Here is a 23,520-nt window from a genome sequence, read left to right as displayed (position 1 = left end):
AAAGAAATGACAAAAAAAAAAAAAAAAAAAAAGATCACTCAAAATGGAGCATTTGGCCTCTGCCACTTTTCCTGGGGACAAGTCTTGGATTCTGGTGGCCAGGCCTCTGGAAAGAACGCTCTGGAATCGTCTCTGTTGGAAGCACACAGGGACAAGCCTTGGGTTAAACTCCAAGCAGGAAGGACAGAACAAAGGACAGGGTGGCATTATCCCTGGACACGGGAGTGGCTCAGCGACTCCACGATGGGGATTTTCTGGTACTTTAACTGACTCCATGCGAGGTTCCAGCATGCCTCCGTCATACTGCTGTCACTCAAAGGAAGGGCAGGGGGCTCCTTGGCATTGAATATGCCCACGAACTTGGAAAGCAGAAGTTGGGGCAGCGGGAGGCACGTCCTCGAGGTGGTACCTGTGGCATCCTGCTGTGGACGGAGGGTCTGTGGGGAGCAGGGGGCCCAGCATGGGGGGACAGAGAGGGTAAAGTTGGGCAGTGCCCCACCAAGTTTCCCATGTGACCCTGGTGGAGGGCATCCCCTGCCCCTGAAGCCCCTGTGGCACCCCATGTGGGAGCTGCGGAGGCACTGCCCAACTTTACCCTCCCTGTCCCCCCATGCTGTGGCCCCCTGCTCCCCACAGACCCTCCGACCTCAGCAGGATGCCACTTTACTGCGCAGTGGCAGTATCATAGCCAATGAGGTTTACCTGAGGCACGATTATTGCTAATTGAAAAAATATTGCACTAGTCGAGCATCTTGTGTGTGGATCGGGATCTCTGGCTACCAGTTACAGATGTCAGCTGAAGCCTCCCTGGCCCTCTGCTTTGCCAATATTGTCAGCCACTGAATCACACCTTGCCCTTTGCCTGTGCTCAGTCTTTGAATACTATACAGCAATAGGGACCATTGTTATTCTTTGGCTCCAAATAGGAGAGGCCCTTATTTGCTAAACAGACAGGGACTTACTGGAAAGATAAAAGGGGAAGCCAAGCATGATGGGTTATGCCTGGAAACCCAGCAATTTGGGAGGATGAGGCAGGAGGATTCCAAGTTTGAGCCCATCCTGGGCAGCTTAGGGACTTAGTGAGACCCTGTTTCAAAAAAACAAAACCAAACAAAGGACTGGAGCTGTAGTTCAGTGTGAAGGCCCTTGGTTCAATTCCCACCAATGAAAAAAAAATAATGGAGGAGTCCAAAGCAGGAGCTGTGACGGTAGCATGTCTCATGTGTCTCCAGCAGAGTCCTACATCTCAAGCACTCAAGGGACCTTGCCAGTGAGCTTCTGCCACCCGGGCAGCTGAACTGTCTCCACGCGTGGATGCCATCTTTGTGCATGTGCATTGCTGTGTGAGCTCACCGTCTCTGCTCGTTCCTGACTGGTCCATGATTTCTCACCCTTCTGCCTTAAACCTCACTGGTAATTTCCTAGAGGAGTGCCCTTTCCCGTCCCTGTTCCAGCAGGGTCCCCAGGGGAGCACGGGGCTTCCCTTTTCAGTCTTGTCTTAGTCATTCCTTGTTGCTGGGACGTAATACCTGACACTCACAACTCACAGGAGAGGGCTGTATGGTTCACAGGGTCACTGGTTCAGTCCATGGTTGGCTAGATCCAAGGCAGAAATGGCGAGGTGAAAAGGTGAGTGACAGAAAGGTGCTCACTTCATGGTGGTGGGAGGCAGAGGCAGAACCTTTCCAGGCCATGGCCCTGGCAACGGCCCTTTCTAAAGAGGTCCCTCCTCTGAAGGTGAGTCTTTTGGAGAACATTTTCCATCCAGATCAAAACAAATAACTTTCGGGTTTCTGTTCTCACTACTTGCTGTCTTGGCGGTGGGGTACTAAGTCCTTTTCTTTGAGCAAAGGCCCAGCCTCTAGCAGGCCACTGCGGGGTCCCCTGCAGGCATGTGGTTAGCTGCTCAGATCCCATGTCCAGTCGACCCAGTCAACTGGAGAAGCCCTGGCTTAGAGGGTGCAAAGCAAGTGCGGTAGCTGGGGGTTTGCCACTCAGCAGCTTTCTTTAGAAAGGGCTGCAGTTGTAGGTGAGATGTGATCAAAAGACACAATAAATGCTTAAATTAAAAAAGGTATCATCATTAACACTTCAAAATACCTCTGTTGCTTCAAACACACTCATCCCATCCTCTTGTCACTTTCTGCAGCAGCTCTGGAGGTCCTCTCTCCTGAGTGTCTTTGGTTACGCTGTCCTGGCTGCCTCAGTGTCCTGAATGGATTTAAAATGTTTCCCTGTTATGGTCATTTTGACTTGGAGGAACAGCCTAAATTCACACTGTGCCAGATCCAGTGAATAAGGTGATGAGGAGACAGCGACATGTTTTTTACCAATCTACCTTTCCACTGGATGGTTCTTGGTGGCAGCATTCACTGTATTTTTATCATGCCTCATAAAGACCCTCACAAAATAGGACTCCAGAACTGCTTCAGAAAGTGACAAGAAAGATGAGATAAGTGTGTCTGAAGTGAGGGAGAGGATTTTGAAAGGGATTCAAGGCAATGTGTCTTTTACTGAAATAAATTTTAGAAATTGAACATTTACTGTATATTTTGATCACCCTTTGTATTTAATACAGTTATCATTATTTTATCAAACTTTCCAGGAATTTGCCTTTGTAACCTGGTAACTCAGAAGAAGGTTCTTTTTTTTTTTTTCTGGTACCGGGAATCAAACTCACGACCTTATGCTTGCCAGGCAGGTGCTGTGCCGCTGAGCTAAATCCCCAGCCCTAGAAGAAGACTCTTTAATCCTGGGACAATAAAATATTTATGTGGGTGTTGAACATAAATAGACCCAGATCACTCTGCTTAGAAGTGTGGTTTAGCCAGCGGGGCCAGAAATCCCGATTCACCCCACTTTAACAGAGTTATGTATCTGCAGATGCAGCATCTTCCTGCAGTTCTGAACGAGGGAGTAAGAATGTTCACAAAAGAAAACTCAACAAAGCCACAGATAGAACTAGAAGGAGTATGGCAAGCATGCCTCACTTGTTCTGCTGCGGAGTGTGACTCAGCAGCTATTCCTAGGTGACCACACCCAAGTATGCCCCTGCCTTGATCTGCATGGGGAGCAAGATTCCGAGAGGGGGTGATGGGAGAGTAAGAAAACACTATAGATACATATTAAAAGGAAAACTGGGACCAAGTAGACCCTGACCTCTCTGATGGAGAGGCAGAGACAACCCAGCATGGTCTGCATCTTTATTTATATACTGTAAAAGTAGGGGAAGCATGTGATGGAGCCAAAAGTGCAAGGTCTCAGTGTTTTGCTGAGAACACTGAAAGTGAAACATTCTCAGAGCTATCTGCTGTAGTTAACAGGGAAGAACACCAAAGCCAGATATCTGCTGGACTGGCCTTGCTCTAGTCCCAACAACTTGTTTCTATGGCTCACCTCTGGAGTTCCATATTCCTGGGGCTGGCCTTGCTCTAGCCCCAAGGAGTTTGCCAACGTCCAGCTCAGTCACTCTCCACACCTCCCCCTTTTCTATTTCTTAGCAGCAAGCAATGGGTGGTCAGTTGGAGTTGGAGGAGCTGTGTTTGGAAGACTCTGTAAAAGACCTTTTTTTTTTTTTTTTTTGGTTTTTCTCTGGTACCGGGAACCGAACTCACGACCTTGCGCTTGCCAGGCAGGCGCTTTTGCCGCTGAGCTAAATCCCCAGCCCCAAAGACCTTTTTTTGTGAAAGGCTTTTTTCCTTCTTTTTTAGGTGTCCGTGGTGAAGTTTTTTTTTGTGTGTGTGAAGGCCCTTTATGCCTCAAATCCTTTTTACTGTGAGTGGACTTAATCATTTAGGCTAAAAATTCCCTGTCCAAGGATTTTAGGTTCCTATGTTTAGCCCATTAGTCCATAACAGTATTTAATTTTTTTCTATAGCTAACTTATTACTATGGCATTGTTTTATACATCTTGTGACTACACATTTTTGCTGGATGTTTAAGACCAAGTTAAAGTGAGACCTGTATTAATTAAAATTAATCTCTTGTTATCTATCAAGGTCAGCTAAGTCTCCTTAGGATTTATCTTGGAATCATGTACAGTGCCTCTCAGTTCTGTCAGTGTCAGCCACCTGGATGAGTCATGGCCATTGTTTGACCAAATTGTTTTCTGTGAAAGCTTGGGTGACTTTTTGTGTATGTGACTTTCTTCAGGCACACCACTGATTTCTTTCCTCTGTGGTCTAACAATCTCCTTGGTCAGGAGGGTGTATAACTCACCAGAGTTGTAGGTTGTTGCTGGAAAGGTTCCTTTATGTCCTGGGTCCTCATTGACTTCAGAGGGCTGGGGCCAAAATGTTGGCTGTCCTCTTAGCCCATCTTTTTAATTATGGCCTCTGAACTTTAGCTGTTGAACATCCAGAAGAGAAGGTTAATGACCTTACATTGTAGTGGGAGTAGTGAGCTTAACTATTATAATTTTATTGAATATCAAGCACCTTGAAATATAAAGTATAGCCAGAGAACTGTTATTTTTTACTAACCATGGATGTTTTGGTAGTTGAATCCCTATAGAATGTCAACAGACAGCAGTTGTATAGTTTTATACAGAAAATTTGAAATCAGAAGCCATACATACTATTGTAGCATGACAATCATGATTACATTTTTGTAACACTCCTACATTTCTATTTTGACTTAAAATAGCCTTTTAAGTCATTCATCTCTATCTAGTACATAAGAAGCTTTTACCTAACTTGTTGACCTTTAATGGGATGTCACTGAAGAAGTTTGCGACATTGTCTGGATTGCTTAATATCTAGACATCTCTAAGTCTAGTGGCACGTACATAGCATATATGTCACATAAATTTTTGTTAAAGTATTACTGCCTGGTGACCTTATGTTGGCATGTCATGAATCTCCTATCACAAGAATCTGGAGCACAAGAGAAAGGCAGATGCTTAAATCTGAAAAAAAAAAGTATTTATCACTAGAAAACAATACCAGTTTTAGATTTTAGAAGACCTGTACATCTAGAAGGCATGAATACATTTAACACATCATGAGATTAGCAATAATGAATTATCATAACCACATGAAAACCTTTGTTTCTTAATTTAGTTTTGTACCAGAGCATCTTTAAACTAGAAAACCTCATTGTCTCATTTCTAGAAAACTTAATCCTTTGACAGTGACTAATGTAAACATATCACAATAGTATATTTTTAATATAACTTTTATTGGAGTATCTCCTATAAGTCTATGGAGATCATTGGGGTCTCCCATTAATGAACAAAAACTGGATAATTATTATTCCAGGCAGCTGCTTTCTTATTCATCATTTGGAGTCCTATCCAATAACCTCCTCCCTACCCTAAGAGATTTTTGTTTAATTATCTTAACAATTATTGCTGATTTACGAAAACCAGATTATATCACTTACTACATTATTTTTGAGAAACTCTCAAGTCATAATACAACAACAAACAATAAACAAAAATATGCATTACATTTATAAAACCAATTTTAACATCATTTTGACCAGCTGGCAAGTATGGTGGAAGCATATCAGACAAATGCTTTAAATATCCAAAAATTATAAAGAAAAAATTTTGTTGAGCTCAAATAAAACAGCTTTTTATAGATTAGACACACAGAAAAACAAACAAAATACACAGGACAAATCTTTTTTTTTTTTTTTTGGTTTTTTCTCTGGTACCGGGAACTGAACTCATGACCTTGCACTTGCCAGACAGGCGCTTTTGCCGCCGAGCTAAATCCCCAGCCCCTAGGACAAATCTTTTTATAAAATCAGAGTGCACTCATATATATTTTTGGCTAAATTGAATTAACAACTCTTTTAGAATTTAGAAATTTATAATTATAAATAGACGAGTCAGAACTTTTGTAAGTCAATTAGCAGAGATCTTTTATAAGAAGAATTTGGAAGCAACAAAAAATAAATTCCCTTACAAGAATACTGACAACTTTTGTGTTCTTCTTTTATGTAGCTTTCAGCCTGGTCTTCTCCACACTCTCTGTCACATGCTCAGACCTTTCCTTTATTCTGTTAGTGTTCTCTCTGTAAGACAATATAACTTAGGTTAACATTATCACTTATATATCACTTATATCACTCTCTTTGCTGGTGTCTTTGATCTATCTTTTTCCTGGGCAGTGCCCTGTGCCCTTGCTCCTGGGTTGCTACGACTCTGCCCAAACAGTTTCCTGCTGGCTGCCGATGCTCCACCCGTTTGATGTAAGAGCAGCAACCCTGCAGGCTCAGAGACAGGGTGGGCGCTGGTGTGCTCTGGGTTGAGGTCAGAATAGGTGAGCTGTGCCGTCCAACTGGCTCCAGAACAAAGAAGTAGTTGCCACTGGGTGCCCTGAGCCAGGGTGTGCAGCCCGTGTTCCCCAGCGCGGCTGACACAACACAAAGCAGGGATTTGGGTTCCTCCCACCTCCTTTGTCTGCGCCAGGCTCCAAGCTCAGCGGTATAACTCTTTGGTTCCTGCCTCGAGCTGCTGGCTTGCACAAATCAGCCCTGTTAAGTGACCCTTTAAAAGCCTGTAGGGGTCTAGATAGATCTCTGCTGGTCTGCTTTTTCCCAGCCTTGCTCTTAGCTGCTTTCCCATTTTCTCCCAAGCATGCAAATTTACAGTTCCTTCTTCTGGAAACAAACAAAGAAACTCGAATTTTAGCAAGCTGTGCAGTCCTGATAGGCATCCTTCTAACCTTAAACAAAGCTTTAAGCATTTTAATATACAAAGAATGAGCTTTAGATCCTGAATTCCCCCATAGCTCTACACCCAGCGGGTACTCAGTGCATTCTGTACCTTAATCTTAATTGTGTGCACTCCTGGAGCATCTCCTCGTTGCTTGTTGAGTTCTATGTTCAGGGCCCATGTTGGGGGCCAACTGCTGCTACGTGTGTGGGGAATGGTGTCCTGAGAGGGGGTGATGGGAGATTAAGAAAAAACTATTAAAAGAAAGCTGGGACAGAGTGGGGCCTGACCCCTCTGATGGAGAGGCAGCAAAAATCCAGCACGGTCTACCTCTTTATTTATACATGGTAAAAGGGCAGGGGGCACGTGATGGGGCCAAAAGCGCAAGGTCTCAGTGTTTTGCTGAGAACACTGAAAGTGAAACATTCTCAGAGCTATCTGCTGTAGTTAACAGGGAAGAACACCAAGGCCAGATATCTGCTGGACTGGCCTTGCTCTAGACCCAGCAACTTGTTTCTATGGCTCACCTCCGGAGCTCCATATTCCTGGGGCTGGCCTTGCTCTAGCCCCAAGGAGTTCGCCAGCCTCCAGCTCAGCTACTCCCCACATCTCCCCTCTTCCCCAGACCCAGCGGCTCTTGCTCCTCTGTCCATCTTCCCAGGGTCAGGCACTGGCAGGGGCTTTATACAGATCTGCCAGAGTCAGTGTAATTGCCCATTTGAACCTGCTCAAGATACAATTTGAAGAGGTCTCAGCAAGTATGTTGGTTTGGGAACTCAGAAGACAGTTTTTTGGATTTTCGCAGCTTGCTATGCAGGAGCAATGGTAGGGGACAGAACTAGAGAAGTGCAGAGAGCACAGGAAGCAGCTCGATTTGGACCTGAGGTCACTGGCCTTGGGGACCTCGATGCACAGAGGTAAGTTGGTTACTATGCTCAGTTTCCTCCTAAAGGATTTTCCTACTCCCAGGAGGAGGGGATTAGCTGGGAAGGACAGACTGGCCTTGGGAGGCTGATTACAGAGAGAGCAAGTTATTCAAGAGAGGAAATTCAACCCTGGCATAAAGTTCCAGAGTCTTTACTTGCTACTGCTCTAGGCATGGGTAGAGAGATTTCAGGGCATAAGCTGAGTAATTCCCAGAACTTACACCAGGCAGGGAGGTACTTGGATTCCTTGTACCCAGTTAGAGAGCTCACGGAACACTTGGAGCACTGATCGGCAATACCCAGGATTATACCTTAGCCTTGGGGATAAATCAGTCTAAGTAAAAGCTACCGTAGGTCCAGCCTCAGAACACCTCTGAGCTCAACCTCATCTGCAAGTAATTTGCTGTCTGCTGAAATAAACATCAGCACTCTTTAAAGTAAGACAGAGGGGCTGGGGATTTAGCTCAGCGGCACAGGGCCTGCCTGGCAAGCGCAAGGTCGTGAGTTCGATTCCTAGTACCGGAAAACCACCCCCCCCAAAAAAAAGTAAGACAGAAAAGAAAATCTACACACTTAGCAATGTTCCATTTAAAATGCCTGGCATCCAGTACGGAATTAGAGGGTAGGTAAACGGGATGAACAGGATGGATGAACCACAAACAGGAGACTGGAAGTCCGTGAAAGTAAGCCACAGGTAGAAAGGATGGAAATAGTACATGATGAATTTTACTTATTTATCTATTTATTTTGGGTACCGGGAATTGAACTCAGTACCTTGTGATTGCCAGGCAGGTGCTTGTGCCACTGAGCTATATCCCTGGCCCTAGATAATGACTTTTAAATGGCTATAAAAATATTGCAAATTTGCCCAAGAATGCAAAAGAAAAGATGGACATAAATAGAAGAGGTATTAAAGGCAAATCAATTGGGAGGCTGAGGCAGGAGGATCATCTCGAGTTCGAGACCAGCCTGAGCTACAAAGTGAGCTCAAGGCCAGCCTGAACTGCATAACGAGACCCTGCCTTAAAAAAGACCAAAAAGAAAAAAAAAAGCAAATATAATATCTAGAAATGGAAGACAATTTTGCAAATGAAAAATGTGCAGATGGATTAAACACTGCAGAAGAGGAGATCAGTAAAATTGAAGATGAGGCAGGAAAATCTGTCAAAATGGGGGTAGAGGGACTGGGGATATAGCTCAATGGCACAGTGTTTGCCTGGTGTCATGGTTTGGGGTTTTTGCAAGGTGAACAATATAATACAGGACACATATTTTATAAGGTTATTTATAATAGTCACCCAAAGAATGATATACAAGACAGTGCAGGAAATCCGCCCCCACACTAAGAGCAAGGAATCCAGCTGAGGGCCTGGATCCCACAGAAATGTCCCGCATGAATCCAGCTGAGGACCTAGAGCTTATAACAATGCCTCCCATGAATCCAACTGGAGACCCAGAGCACATAACAATGTTTCACACAAGCCTGTTTCATGGATCTGCGCTGGGAAGGCCCAAAGGCTGGTGGTGGAAGCTAGAAAGTCTGTGCCAGCGGGATGAAGGATCTGTGCTAGCAGAGTGAGGAATCTGCACTGGAGACAGGAAGCCATGTGCAAAGAACCAGAGCTCCCCTGAAAAGTACCATAGCCATCCTCAGCAACAGTGAGGTCTCAAGCTCCTCTGATGATGAAGAAAGCTGAGTTCCCATCAGGAAAGCCAACACAGCAAGCTTCTCCAGGAGACTGAGCAGTGCACCATCTTCCACTCTGGAGCCAGGAAGCGATGCTCAAAGTGAGGACCAGAGCTCCCCCAAAGTGAACTGACGCCATTCTCAGTGCCAGTGAGGTCCTGAGCTTCTCAGAGGATGAAAACAGCCAAGTTCATCAGGAAAGCCAGCATGACGAGCTCCTCCAACAGAACCAACAGCTCCTTACAGCTTCCACCAGCTCCCAGCAGCCTAACTTCTTCCTCTCCAGTTCTGCCTCTCACGCTGCTGGCAACAATCCCCAAGTGGGCCTCCCACACCCAGCACCACACTTACTCAGTTCAGCTGGGGGGTTATAAGTTGACCACAAGTTGTCAATCCACTACACCTGGTAATCTCGAGGTCCTGAGTTTGATTTCCTGTACCAAAAAAAAAAAAAAAAGAAAAAAAAAAAGGAGGTGGATAGAGAAAAAAGACTGAAAACTAATGAACAGGGCTGCTGTACAAACTTGCACACAACTGGGAGTCAGGAAAGAAAGAAGGGAGAGAACCAGCTGTAGACAAAACTTTTGGAAAAATAATGATCCTAAAGTTTTCAAGTTTCAAGAGCATGAACCTGTGGATCCAAGGAATGGAACAAATTACATACAAGATAAATGCGAATCTAAGCCCAGAAAGACATATCATAATCACAAGGCCGGAAGCCTGTGATACAAAGAAGCATGAGGGCCAGCCAGACAGGAAGCAAAGTTACTCCAAGGGGAGCAGCCATAGGGTTGCCTTGGACTCCTCTCCAGAAGGGTGCTGGCTGGGAGACGGTGGTGCGGTGTCCCTAATACCCCAAGAAAACTGGAGGTTTGACACTTAGAGCCACAGGGCAAAAATGAAGGTAAGACAAAGGCTTCTTAGCAGAAGCTGAGTGAGCTGTCCACCACCATGTCTAGGATTCAGTGAATATGGAAACACCCTTTTCAGGCTGAAGGACAGTGATTTCAGAAATTACTACAGAACGCAGACAATAGATATGGTAAATGTTAAAGAGTTTCTTTTTCTTTAAAAATGTCCTAAGTAAACGGTAGTGGTTCAAAGCATAAATACTAACGGCACACTTCAGGTTTATAGCACAAGTAGAAGTGAAATGCATATTAGGATGGCAGGTAGATTATTCTACTGAAGGGCTCTGCCTTGCACTTGCAGTTTTGTGATAATTCGTGGTAGTAGAATATCATGCATGAAGAACACAAACTGTAAACCTGAAAGCAACTGCTAAGAAAACAGAAAACTAGTATAGTTAATTAGCCAGTAGAGCAGAGAAATAAGCCCTTTAAAACTCTATATGAAAAAAAAAAGCCAAGAAGGTGGAAGAACAAAGAACAGATGAATCAAGCAGAAAACAAATAGCAATAGTAGACCTTAACCCAACTATATCAATAATTATTTACTTATTTTTTGGGGCATACCGGGAATTGAACTCAGGACCTTGAGCTTGCCAGGGAGGCGCTGTGCTGCTGAGCCATCTCCCTGGCCCCGACTACATCAATAATTACACCAAAATATGGATGGGTTGAGCACTCTCACGGAAAGCAGGGATTTTCGACTGTACTCAGAAAGCACGATTTGATGATATGCTGACTACGGGAAATTATTTAAATACAAATGGAAATTAAGAGCAGAGGGTAGCAGGTGAGACACCACGCAGATGTGACTCATAATGACCCGGGCTGGCGACATACTGCCAGGCCACACGGACTGCAGGGAAGGAGGAGAGTTACCAGAGACAGAGAGAGTCGCTTCACGATGGTGGAAAAAGAAATCATTCAAGAGGGAAGAACCCTCCCTTTGTGCGTACTCCCTCACACACCTCCAAAATACATGAAGAGCTAAGCGGCTGAAAAGACCCACGGATCTTCACTCGCGGCTGGAGATTCCAACGCTGCTCTCTCAGTAATTAAGAGAAACCGACAGAGGAGGAAAACGAGAACACACAGACACCACCAGCCCCCTGATCTCGTGGATGTTTATAAGACGTTCCACACAGCAAAAGCAGAAGCTGTGTTCTTTGCAGAAGCGTATGGAGCGTTTGCCAAAGCAGGCCGTATTCTGTATTCCGTATTCTGACCACCCGACAGTTCTTGGGTGGAAAGGTTCCGGGTCCCAGGTGTGGTCAGAGTGTGTTCAGGTTATATGTGAAGTTAAACACCACAACCCTCAGCTGACAAAGGAACAGGGATAACTAATGTCGAGAACGAGGATCTGGGGCTCTGAAAACATTCTGACCAAGCCTTAGGAAGAAGTCTTCAGAAAAATCAAATGGAAGGGGACTGAAAGTGAGGATTTGATGGAATTTGCAAATGGACTCAAAAGTTGAGAGTACAGTAGCTTACGGCATCACACACTCATCCCTCAGAGCCCACAGTGACCAGGCTCTGGCATACAGTCACCAAGCCATTATTTCCCTTCTCTTGATAGCACTATTACTTCCTTGGTTAGTTCCTCACTACAATCAACTTATTCTTTTCTTCTCTCTTTCTTTCTATCTTTCTTCTCTCACTATGTAGTTCAAGCTTGCCTTCAATTCACTATGTAGCCTAGGCTGACCTTGAGCTAGCAGTGATCTTCCTGCCTCAGCCTCCCGAGTGTTGCAACTACAGGCATAGGGTACCATACCTAGCCTTTCTTTTTAATTAGCACATACGAATTGTTGCATATTAACAAGGTTCCATGTAATATTTCTATACACGCGTGTTGCGTGTACTGCTCTAACCCAGCCTCGCTTTCTTGTATTTATTTCACCTACCCAGAGTTTTACGAATGTTATGGCATCACTTCTCACTTCTAGCAATTTTAATTGGTTCTCCCCTCATTCTTCTAGTTTGGCTGACACCGTGTTGCTTTCTCAGGAGGCGCTCGGGCTCTGAGTTGCAGCGTCCTGCTGCCTCTTGCTCTTTCGCTGTTTGGTCTGAACATGGCTCCACACGCTGGTTTTTGTAAGTGTCCCGGAAGCTTCGTTGTTGAACTCATCCCAAGTGGGGGTTTTCTGTTTTCCTTTTTTGCTTCCCCTTGGCCCTCACTGGCCCTTCTGTGTGTAGAGGTTTCCAGGAGGCTCCAGCGGGTTCGTGGCTGACGGTCAGGTGTTGGCGGCATGGCTGTCTCTGTCCCCTGGAGGTCTCAGCTCCCTGTGGCCCCCACTTACAGGCAGAGATGCTTTGCTGGAGCCAGGTCCTGGCCACCACCAGCCCCTGGTCCCCGGGTCCCACCTGGCCTCACCTGTGTGAAAGTGGAGCCAGTCACGCTCACCGCCAAGTGCGGGCTGGGGTTCCCATGGGGAGCTCTTCTGTCCCTGGATCCCCAGGATATGTGGCTTGCTTTTGGGCTTGGCTACATCTCTTCAAACATAAAGACCTGCAGCTGGGAGGTGTCAGCGTGGTGCCCTCTGGGTGAGCGGCCTCAGCCACTCCACAGTGAAGCCCTTGCTCTGCCCCTGGGGCTCCGGCTCTTGCCCTTGGCCTGGTTTCTGGGCCTATCATGACCCACTGTTAGCTGAGACTGTGTGGACAGCATCCCCCTCGGCCCATGTCCAGCCTGGTCCCTGGCTGTCACTCCTGACCTCAAGAAGAGGCCACACCCTGTAACTGAGCGCACGACGGCTCTCGGTGTCCTTACGGTGGAACCCTGACCTGGTGGCCAACCTGTGTCTGCCCTGTTCAGTCCCCAGAGCTCTCTCCTAGCCGGACTTCTCCTTCTGTGGCTCCCCAGCCTTCTTGTTCCCAGTAGGATGGAGGTGGCCTGTCACGTGGGGTCCCTGCATGCTCCTAGGTGTCCTGCAGCAGGACCCCTGGCTGTAGCTGGAATCGCTCGATGGCGTCACTCCCCCCTGTGCCCAGGGCTGGGGTAGAGAAGGAGGCTGTATTGTCTCTGGGACTCTGCACTGAAGCATGCCCCGCAGGCACTTATGCCAACCCGGGCAGAAGCTGGGTCTCCCGGGCAGCCCGGCCATCCTGGGAGCCCCTCAGCCCTGCCCTCAGGTCAGCTGGACTCGGCAGGGCTGGGAATAAGTTGGGACTCAGTCTCCGCTCTACCCCTGTGCCGGTCACCCACCCCGGGGGACGGTGAGTGTCACCACAACACGCCCCGTGGAGGGGGAGCCTGGACACTTAGCAGTCACCGTCAGAAGAAGTGCACGTCAATACTCAGCCAGAGAAAGTCCCACACCGCACTGCCTCCGGTGACCCCCCAGTGACTGCAAACTCCTCTGCTAGTATTTCTCCCAGGAAAAAGGTTCCCTCCTGGGACTTTGTTCTCAGATCTATTTGTCTGGATACGACATGTTCCCGTAAACCGGTCGCCCTCCAGCCTCCCCTGCTGTTCCTGCAGTACAAGAAAAACGATTTTCCCTTCCAAAACTAAATAAGGATGTTACACTACATGCTGATGTCAGTTGTGCTTGAGAGAACTTGCGTAGAAACTTCCCTTGTTCCCATGAAATTGAATCTCACAGATGCATGGCAGACACCTGATCAAGCCTCGAGGGTGAGGGAGGGAGGTCACGGGGGGACTCTCGTACCCCTCTTGGAACAAGTCTGGGTGGTACTGCCTGGCCCTGGCCCGGGCCCTGCCTCTTCTTCTCGGTTCTGGCCCTGGGGCTGTTCCGAGCTCACCTTCAACCACACAGAGCTGGTCCCTTGGGACGGGTGAGGCGTGGGTGAGGGATGGGCTGAGGATCGAGCGGGCAGTAGATGAACAGGAGGAAGGCAGCAGGTGTGCGGGGAGCAGGGTGGGCAGCTGGTTTGGGCCAGGCCGTGGGAGGCCCCCAGCGGGGTCATGAACAGGTGCGTGGGGGCCTGGCTGGTGATCCCATGAGTCACATCGCACTTTGACAGGTGCGGTGTGGGCCTGAGTCACAGGCGGCCAAACTCCAGGAATAGCAGCCCGAGGGCCCCCACGCTGTGGGGTCTGTCTGGGTCCATGTCCTGTCCAAGAGCTGAGGGACAGTGACAGCCGTCCTAGAAATGAGAGGACTCGAGCTCTGGTCACCCAGAGTCCTGGTCCGCAGGGTGGCTACAGCAATAATGCCAAGAATGGGAAACTTCTCCACCCCAGAACTCTATCCCTTGTGCTTCTGGGAGCTGCAGGTCCAGGATGGAGGTGAGGGCTGCTGTCCAGTTTGGAGGTGACACAGTTCCTATGTCCTCGCGTGATGGTGGCAGGTAGCTCTCCGGGGTCCCTTTGATCAGAGCCATACCCATTTCTGAGGGCTGCACCCTCGTGAACTCATCACCTCCCAAGGAGGTTGGATGTCAGCACAGACGAGGACATCAGACCAGATCGGCAGCACTGGCGGTGCCACCCTGGCCAGCTGCATGAGGCGTGCAGCCCTGTGGGTCAGGCTGGGGGAAGCGGCATGGCCTGGGGCTGGTGGCTCCTGGGGACTGGTCCTGAGCTGCCCGCCATGCTTCCATCCTCCTCTGGCCCACAGAAAGCCACACAGTGCCAGGAGCTCCCAGGGCATGGCACAGGCAGGGGGATGGCACCATCACATGGGGCCTAGGCTGAATTCCTGTGGGCCAACCTGCAGCCGGCCGCACAGCTCATCCCAGTCCTCCCAGGAAGCACCCTCTATGTCCACGTGCTGGATGGAAAAGAGTGATTTTCCCCTTATCCTCTAAAGTAACATTCTTTGTGTGGCGGTTTCCTGGAAACTGTACTAGGCGTCCTTTCAGGCACAGCCTGTAATTACCCCATCGGTGGCCACTCCGGCTGCCTGTGCTCAGCCGAGAGCGCATGCTCACGGCTTCCCAGATCCACCCCCGCAGCCTCAGGGGAGGAGGCTGTGTCCCTGCTGCAGGGACCTGTGCCCAGCGGGACACCACAGGCCTGGGATTTGTGACATTCTGCAGCGTCTCCTCTCCATCTATGGGCAGAGGGCTGCGGAGGGGAATCCTGACGTCAGCAGACTTGGCAGGGCAGCCACACGGCCAGGCATGGGGTGAGGGACAGTGAGCAGTTGCTTGACACCGACACTGACCCCGAGGAATTACTGTGTTATAATTAAAGTGGCCCTGGGAGGGTGTGGGCACCAGGATGTGAAGGACAGCCTCGCGCAGAACAACAACTCTGGCCCCGAATCCCAGCAGGGACCACGACAGGCTTCCTTCGCCGGTTCCTTTACAGAACGCTCCCTCACCACCTGACACAGTCAGCTGTCTCCCGGTGCCACCGAGAGCACTGCCGTGGGTGTGAGCGAGAGTGACTTCCCGTCCTTGGTGCGTTAGGTGCCTGTTCTGACTTTTCCAGGGATCCCCGGGATGGGCTTCGTGCAGACGCCTGCTGGTCTCGCCTGTCCCTGGGCCGTGGGCCGTGTGGCCTTCCTGCACAGAGCCAACGGACTTCCAGGATGGCCGGACGTCCAGGATGGCCACGGTCCCATCCTGCTTCCAGCTCCCTTTTGGCGGGATCTGGGAAGTGTGGACTTGCGTGGTACCTGCAGTAAGGCACGAGGCCAGGCCAGGGCTGGAGGGACTGATAAAGGACTAGTGTTCATGATTTTGTTAAATTTAAAGAAGCCAAAGGGCCTTCAACTCATGCACCTTCTCACCAGGAAGCTAAGTATTTCCCCCAATCTGGGTTCCAATTCGGGAGAGCGGGTGCTTTCCATGGCTGTTTCCATGGCCGGTCCTATCCCCATACAGAGGTCACTGTCCCCACCCCCAGCTGGTGCTTGGTCTGCAGGGGTCAGCTGGGTCCTATAGGCAGAGAGGCATCTCCCAGCTGTTTTCCACCCAGACTTCATCTCCTGTGGGAGTAGGAGGTGGTACCCCTGCGGCAACCCCACCCTGAGCTTGCCCTCCTCCCGCACAGGCAGGTGACGGCCGGGCTAAGCTGTGGGGGAACCAAGCCCAAACCAGCCAGCGGCCCAGCAACGCAGGGGGAAGTGCCCCGTGCAGGGTGTCCTAACACAGCAGGAGGCGCCTGGAGTGACAAGTCTATGCATAACGCGGGGACACTTGCTCTCCGACACTTCCCTTTGGGTGAGAAGGGGCTCATCCCCCATGTATCCCTTCCCTGAACCCCTTGCCCACCTCCTCCTGTCTGAAGGCCAAGGGGGGAGAGGAAAGGTCAGGTCCCAGCACGAGGCTTTACGGTCCCCACATCCTTTGCAGGTGCCCTGTTTGGGAATTTGCCTCACAATCAGGATGCTTGGTGTTTTACTGTCATTCTCAGACATGCCAAGGGGTGACGCGTTCAAATCCCAGACACAGATTCTCAGCTGAGGATAGGGGAGAGGATGCTCCGCCGTCTTGCTGGAGCTCAGGTGTTAACACACGTCCTTTCCCCAGCCTGTTGAGGGCCACAGATCAGTATTTGTGTCCTTTCTGATGATTTGCTGTTTCAAGGGTCTCCAGCACGGGGCTCTGTCCAGCATCCTGGGCACAGGAAGACTGTGACAAGCAAGTATGGTGTAGAGGTACCTTGTTCTGAGCTCAGCGCTAATGAACTGACAATGTAGATCAACAGTTCTTTAACAGAGACTCAACCAGGCGTGGTGGTGCACGCCTGTAATCCTAGCACTCGGGAGGCTGAGGCAGGAAGATGGTTGTGAGTTCGAGACCAGCCTGGGCTACAAAGTAAGCTCAAGGCCAGCCTGAATGGCATAGCGGGACCCTGTCTCAAAACAAACAAACAAACAAACAAACAAACAAACAAACAGAGACTCAAACCAGGCCGTGTTGAATACAATAAACAGGGACTTTGGGGAACATGACCTTGTTTCCTCCCGCTTCCTTGAACCCGATCAGCACCCACAGGCTGGCAGTGACGTCTCAGAACACATTTCCTGCAAATAACAAGACTCGATTGGACTGCGGGTGACGGCAGGGCAGAAATGAGACAGACCCCTGCCCAGCGGCCGAGGCCTCCGCTTGAGTGTGACGAGGGGCTGAAGGGGACATTCAGAGTGCTGCCCCATGTGCAGGGGTTTCTCCTGCCCGGGACACATTGTTGACATCCTGGGGGACATGGCGGGAGGCGCTTGGGGAAGGTTTCGGGGCCCTTCTCTCCACACCCCCGTGTCCCTGCTGCGTGTGCAGCTGAGCGCCAGGGACCTGCAGATGACTCCTTCCTTCTGCCCGGCAGCGTTTTACCGACAGCTCCTCCAGCGCCTGGGGGCAGCCACACAGCGCCCCCTAGCTTACAGGCCAGGAAACCGAAGCGCCGTGCAGCCCAGGCCTCCTACAGGCTCCCACTGCAGAGCCCCTCCGTGTGAGAGTACCGGCCACAGGACACAGGCATCTCTGGGTCACACCGACTGCCCACAGTGCGTTCTCATGGCCGCCAGAAGGGGCTGCATCTTTCAGTACCCACCAGCGATGGCCCTCTGATGGCCCAGAGCTGGACTTGCAACTCACATCCCGTTCCTGCTGCTTCTTGTCTGTGCCAGATGGGTTATACACACACGATTCGATCCGTGTGGAGGCCTGGACCCCGAGCTTAGTGTCTGGCCCACTGTGGGCACTCAGTGAGCCTTTGTCATTGTATGAGGGGACATGTCCATGCAAATGCTCAGCCTGGAGTCTGCCACCTGACAGACGTCAACTAGGGTGAGCCACCACCCATCCACAGGGACCAAGCATGCCTGGATTTGAGGATGGGTGGGCTTTGGGCACTAGAGATGCCCCTGACTGGGCGTCTGTTAGTCTTCTATCATTATAGCAAATACTAGAGAAAGATCTGCTTACAAAGAGGAAACGTTTAAACCAGGCATAGTGGTGCATACCTGTAATCCCAGCAGTCTAGGAGGCTGAGGCAGGAGGGTAACAAGTTTTAAGGCCAGTCTGGACAACTTAGTGACTTGGTGGGTCCTTGTATTATAGTTTAGATATAAAAGGTCTCCCCAGACCCTCCTGTGTGTGTGGAAGGTGATTGGGTCGCAGGGATGTTATACTCACCAATGCGTTCATCCATACTAGTAGCTGAATGTGCTGTCAGGAACTGGGGCCTGTGTGGAGGTGGTGACCTGGAATGGTGTGCTGTTGTCCCAGCTCTTCCCTTCTCCCTCTTCTTCCTGCCCACCGTGGAGTGAGCGGCTTTCCCCTGCCATGCCCTTTCACAGCGCCGTTTCTGCCTTGGAGCCAGGTGACCGTAGACTGAACCGACTAGAAACCATGAGCTGAATAAATCTTTTTCCTGCTTTAAGTTGTGGGTGTCAGGTATTGTGTCTCAGTGATGGGAAAGTTGTTAACACACCCTATCTTAAAATAAAGGATAAAAAAATGGCTGGGGTATAGCTCAATGAAACGCTCTGGGTTTAAACCCTAAAACCAAAGAGGGTCGGAAAGAGGCAAGGTTTATTTGGGTCATAGCTTTGCAAGTTTCAGTCCCTGGTTGAGTGGCCCTACTGCTGTGGGCCCGCAGTGACACATGGTGGAGGAAGCCACTGACCTCATGGCCGGGTGCAAAAGGAAGAGGGTGAGAACAGGGTCCTTCAGTCCCCTTGAAGGGCGGATGCTGTCAATGACCTCAGATCGCCCCTGGGGCCCCACCCCTTAGAGGTTCCACGTCCTCCCAACAGCCCCAATCTGGGGGCCAAGGCTTCAACACACAGGCCTTGGGAAAACCCCAGACCCAAGCTGGGGCAGAGAGTACAGCTCAAGGTTTTCTTGCTTCATCATTTTTTGTGGCGCATGGTTTTGTTCCAGACTTAGCACTATGGTGCCTTTGACCTGGAAGGAAACCAGGCGTCACTGCCCCTTTCCCAGGTGTGAGGAGGAAGCTGCAGATGGTGCAGGCCACCGAGGGTGGATTTTCCCCTTCTTGGGGGAACTTGGTCCCACTCGCTGTTTTGCATGCCTCCCTTGTAGGTAGGTGCTCTGAGCGGGCCAGTCCCGGACTCTCTCTCCTGTCCTCTTGCTCTGAGCTCCCTTCTCCCACAGCAAAGCCAAGAAGATACAAAAGCAGGGTGAGGGGAGAGGGTTTCCTTTGTGCCACTCAGTTTCTCTGGGATGTCTTTGTTTTCTGCATTCTGGGCAGGGGCTTGTCTGCTTGTCCGTGAGGGGCAGGTAATGAAGGCCAAATCAATCAGGTGGGCTGTGATCAGCAGAGGGGGATGTCGCCTGCGGTGACCTGTTTGGACCCCGAGAGTGGGACATGTGGTCGGGGCAGGGCTGGGGGTCCCAGGTCCCACCCAGAGCATTGCTGTGAGGGTTCACAAAGAGCCTCAGAGGCTCATGATGGAGTCTCTTGTGGCTCCTCAGCCCACAGGCTCCAGGCTGGTGTGTTTGGCTGCCACAGGTGCCAGGGCCTCCTGGGCTTCTGAGGTCGACCCCATCCCGGTGAAGGAGCAGAGGGTGCTATGGGCAGGCCGTGGCGGAGGGAGGCAGCGACACTGGCCACACGGAGGGCCCTTTTTGAAGAATCGCCCTCTTAGACCTTGCAGCGGAGTAATGTGAGGGTTGGGCACAGCTACGCGAGGAACAGCTCCCTTCCCCAGGCACTCCAGTTCCTCCATGGAGTGGCCGGTCACCCGTGCTGTCTGAAGGACCTCCAGCACGCAGCAGGGAGCAGGCGGTTCTCACACTCTTCAGGCAGTGATAAGCGGGGAGGTTTGGTCACAAGGCAAACAGGGGTGACACTGGGACACAGGGTGTGAAGGCGAAGGGCTCTGGGCCCTGGAGACAGTGCTGCACACACAGGCCCCGGTGTGGGAGAAGAGAGGGGATGCTCTCCCATGGGCTCCTGGTCTCCCATTGTGTGGGGGCTGTGAAAGCTGCTGTTGTTTACGGCGCTGACCCCCTGGCCCAGCCACACCTCCCGTAAGAGGCCGGGGCAGGTGATGGTGGACAGGACGGGCGGCGGAGTCCCACTGCGTGGGGAGCCGGCAGCCACGCTTCTCTCTCCTTTCCTACTGTCGCCTTCCCTCTGCTGCTTGGGAGGCGGCTCATGTGGGAGCCTGAAGGGTTTTCCGCTCCACTTGCTGCGATGGACGGAAGTTCCCAGAAACTCCTAAGCTCAGGCTCTCCTGCCTGGCACGGAGTGAGGAGCAGGAAATGCTGATGGACGCCCATGCCAGGAAATGGCCCTTGATAACGCAGGACTGATGTAGGAGCAGAGACCTGGAAGCCGGCTGGCATTATCTTTTGTTTGGCTTTCCCCGCTGGGTTGCTCTTGGCAGGGTGGGGGAGGAGGAGTGCGACGGGACAGAGGCCAGTTGCTCATGAAGTTGACAGCCAGGGATTGTCGCTCAGCCAAAGTGAAATCGTGTTCCTGAAAGTCCTTTCCAAAGTACAAGGCGTCATGTTGGCTAACAGTGAAATGACTGGGAACCAGCAGAGGTCTGAGCTTCAGGACAGGGTCTGCACCAGGCTGAGATCGCCCGGAAGTAAGAGGACTGCAAGAACTCCAGGCGACAGCTCTGCTGGCTAGACGTCTCCTGAGCCCGCGTCTCAGGCGGGGCCTGGCTGGAGGTGGTCCCTGGGGTGTGACCTGAAAGGGTGCACTCTGGTCCCTGGCTCCGGCCTTCTCTCTCCGCTTCCTGGCTGCCATGGACTGAGTAGCTGTCCTCTGCCAGGCCCCTCTGCCAGGATGTGTCTGCCTCAGGGACAGTGACCCTGGACTGAATCCTTTGAACCTGTGAGCTGGAGTAAACCCCTCCTTCCTGGGTACTGTGTCCGTTCAGGGAGAGCTGACTGGGACAGTGGGCCATCAGGAGATGTAATTGGTTGGGGTTTACAATCCAGAGTGTTTGTATGTAAACAGGGCAGGTACTGGGATTTAAATCCGGCTTTCCACACAACTAAGTTTGTGTTGGTTTTGCCTACGTTGTTAACCCCGTAACTTCCCTTGTCTCCCCCTCCCTTGCTCTGGGTCTTTGTAACGAAACTGAGGCCATCTCGGAATTCTGTTTTCTCCAGGGCAGAGGATGTGATGAAGTTAAGGATTGTGGGGAGGAGCTTATCCTGCATTATCCCCCTGGGTCCTAAAAGCCTCATTTGTGTCTTCGTAAGAGAGAGGCAGGAGAAGGTGATGCTGGGCCACATGAAGATGGAGCAGATTCAGATGAGGCCACAGCAAAGGGACGCCAGGAGCCAGGAGACGCTGGCTGAGACAAGGGTGCATCCGTTCCCAGAGCCTTTGGAAGGAGTGTGGCTGCCACCCGGACTTTGGACTTGTGGCCTCCAGACCGAGGAGGCCACCCAGCGTGTGGCGCTTGGCCAGCTGCCCCGGGGGCACAGACATGGGAGTGCTGACCTCTGCACCTCTGATCTCCTGCTGTCCCGGCTGGTGTTTGCTGCTCTCCTGCCCACCTGGCCGAGCACATTCCCCACGTCTCTTCCGTGCCCGTCTCTGTGCCCAGACACCCAACAGGTACTGTTACCCCGCCCCCTCCAGGGTCAGACTGGGTCCCGTGGGGTGCAGTCTGGACGCTGGGCTTTTGGCAGCTCTGTGGAGACTCAAATCTGGGTCCAGACTGGCCCCACATCCCCTCAGTGGGGTGCCCTGTGGTCCTTCCGCTCAGAGCAGAGGTGGTGACCTGTCCTGTCTGCATTTTCCCAGCACCTATGCCTGCGCAGGTGACAGGCATATCTCTCAGGGGACACTGAGGCCCCATTAGGCATCACCAAGGGAAGCACTCTATTTAATTAATTACTCTCAACTTTCTGAAGGGGGCTGAGCTGCCTCATCCACACACACAGACCCAACCTCGCCCCTCTTCCCTACCCTTGACCCGCAGAAATCAGGAAGAGCACTGGTTTCCAGATTGAGCTTCTGCTGTTCATGGAGGGGAAACAGTGGCTGGGATCCAGGAGAAGTGGCCCTGAGCCACAGCTGTGGGGCCCTAGGTCTCATCTGCCCCATACGGGAAACCTACTCTTCTTCCTTTTCCTTGCAGCGAGCTGTCCCCAAAGGTAAAAGCAAGAAGCATATCTGTCACCGGGCACACACTGTCCCCAGCTGCTGCGTGTGTGGAACACCCTCCTCGTGGGCAGCTGCATGAGGGACAGACAAGAGCTCTGAGAAGGGACCGTCCTCCTGGCCCCAGCTCCTCAGACAGCGAAACTTTCCATTTTCAGGGTCCATCATGCACCAGTGAGTCAAGTCATTGTGGTGTGGACATGGGGACAGACAGACTGGTCAGCAGGACAGAACAGGAATCCCAGAGATATCCCCAGATCATCTTTGTCAAAGGCACAAAAATGCATCAGCAGGAAAGACAACAATGGTACTGGGCAGACACCCACGGGCAAAATGTGGGCCTTGACCTGTGTCTCACGCCTTGCACAGAAATTAACTCGGGGCTGGTTGCAGATTAACTGCAAAGGGTAAATGATAAAACTTAACAAAAATTCACAGGATCCCAGGTTAGGGGGAAATTTTAAATATGGCAATGGAGGTACAACCCACAAGAGGAAAGATGGGTGAACCAGACTTCAAAATTAAAACTTCTGCTCTGGAAAAAGTCTTGTGCAGTGCTGGCTTTGACACACATATACTAAAAAGCCTTGCACCCGGGGTGAAAGGCCATGCTGCAGAGGATGAGGGTGTTTGCAAACCACTTACCCGACGAAGGACAGGAACCTGGAATATGCAGAGAACTCTCAGAACCCAGCACTTGGGAGGCTGAGGCAGGAGAATCACTGTGAGTAGAGGCCAGCCTGAGCTACATAGTCAGTTCAAGGCCAGCCTGAACTACGTAGCGAGACGCTGTCTCAAGAAGAACTCTCAGAAGTCAACAGCAAAACCAGCTGGGCGTGGTGGTGCATGCCTGTAATCCCAGCACTCGGGAGACTGAGGCAGAGGATCATTGTGAGTTCGAGACCAGCCTGGGCTACAAAGTGAGCTCAAGGCCAGCCTGAACTGCATAGCGAGACCCTATCTCAAAAAGACAAAATAAACCCCAAAAAACAGTCAACAGCAAAAACCAAACAAGTCAGCTGGAACCTGGGCAAAACACAAGCAGACACTTTGTCAGAGGGGACTTAGAGATGGCAGATAAGCACAGGGAAATGCAGGTGAATACCACCAGGAGACACCTCCTTTCATCCCCCCCAAGTGGCTAAAATGCACCAGGAACAGCCCCAGAGGCCAGTGGCCATGTGGCACCACACTGGGTCATTCTTGGGGGCGTGGAGAATGACACAGCCCCTCTGGAATAGAGCTCGGCATTTTCTTAGAGAACTAGCCACGCACTCTCCACAGTCTAGTGATTATGTTCCTGGGCGTGTGTCCCTGAG

General features: G+C 50.8%; 1 protein-coding gene across 1 annotated transcript in view; it reads left to right on the top strand.

Annotated features, from left to right (window-relative positions):
* Positions 1–22,745, top strand: part of LOC106146751 — a 37,539-nt gene extending 14,794 nt beyond the window's left edge. Inside the window, exons 2-3 of the mRNA XM_013505003.1 lie at positions 21,199–21,652; positions 22,360–22,745. Coding sequence (XP_013360457.1) covers positions 21,212–21,652; positions 22,360–22,599 — 681 coding nt within the window. The 5' untranslated portion in view covers positions 21,199–21,211 and the 3' untranslated portion in view covers positions 22,600–22,745. The remainder of the gene's footprint in view (positions 1–21,198; positions 21,653–22,359) is intronic.
* The last annotated feature ends 775 nt before the right edge of the window (positions 22,746–23,520 follow it).

The sequence above is a fragment of the Chinchilla lanigera genome, unplaced genomic scaffold (genome assembly GCF_000276665.1).
Source record: "Chinchilla lanigera isolate Chin_1 unplaced genomic scaffold, ChiLan1.0 scaffold00006, whole genome shotgun sequence".
Taxonomy (NCBI): domain Eukaryota; kingdom Metazoa; phylum Chordata; class Mammalia; order Rodentia; family Chinchillidae; genus Chinchilla; species Chinchilla lanigera.
This window is presented reverse-complemented; position numbering and strand designations above follow the sequence as displayed.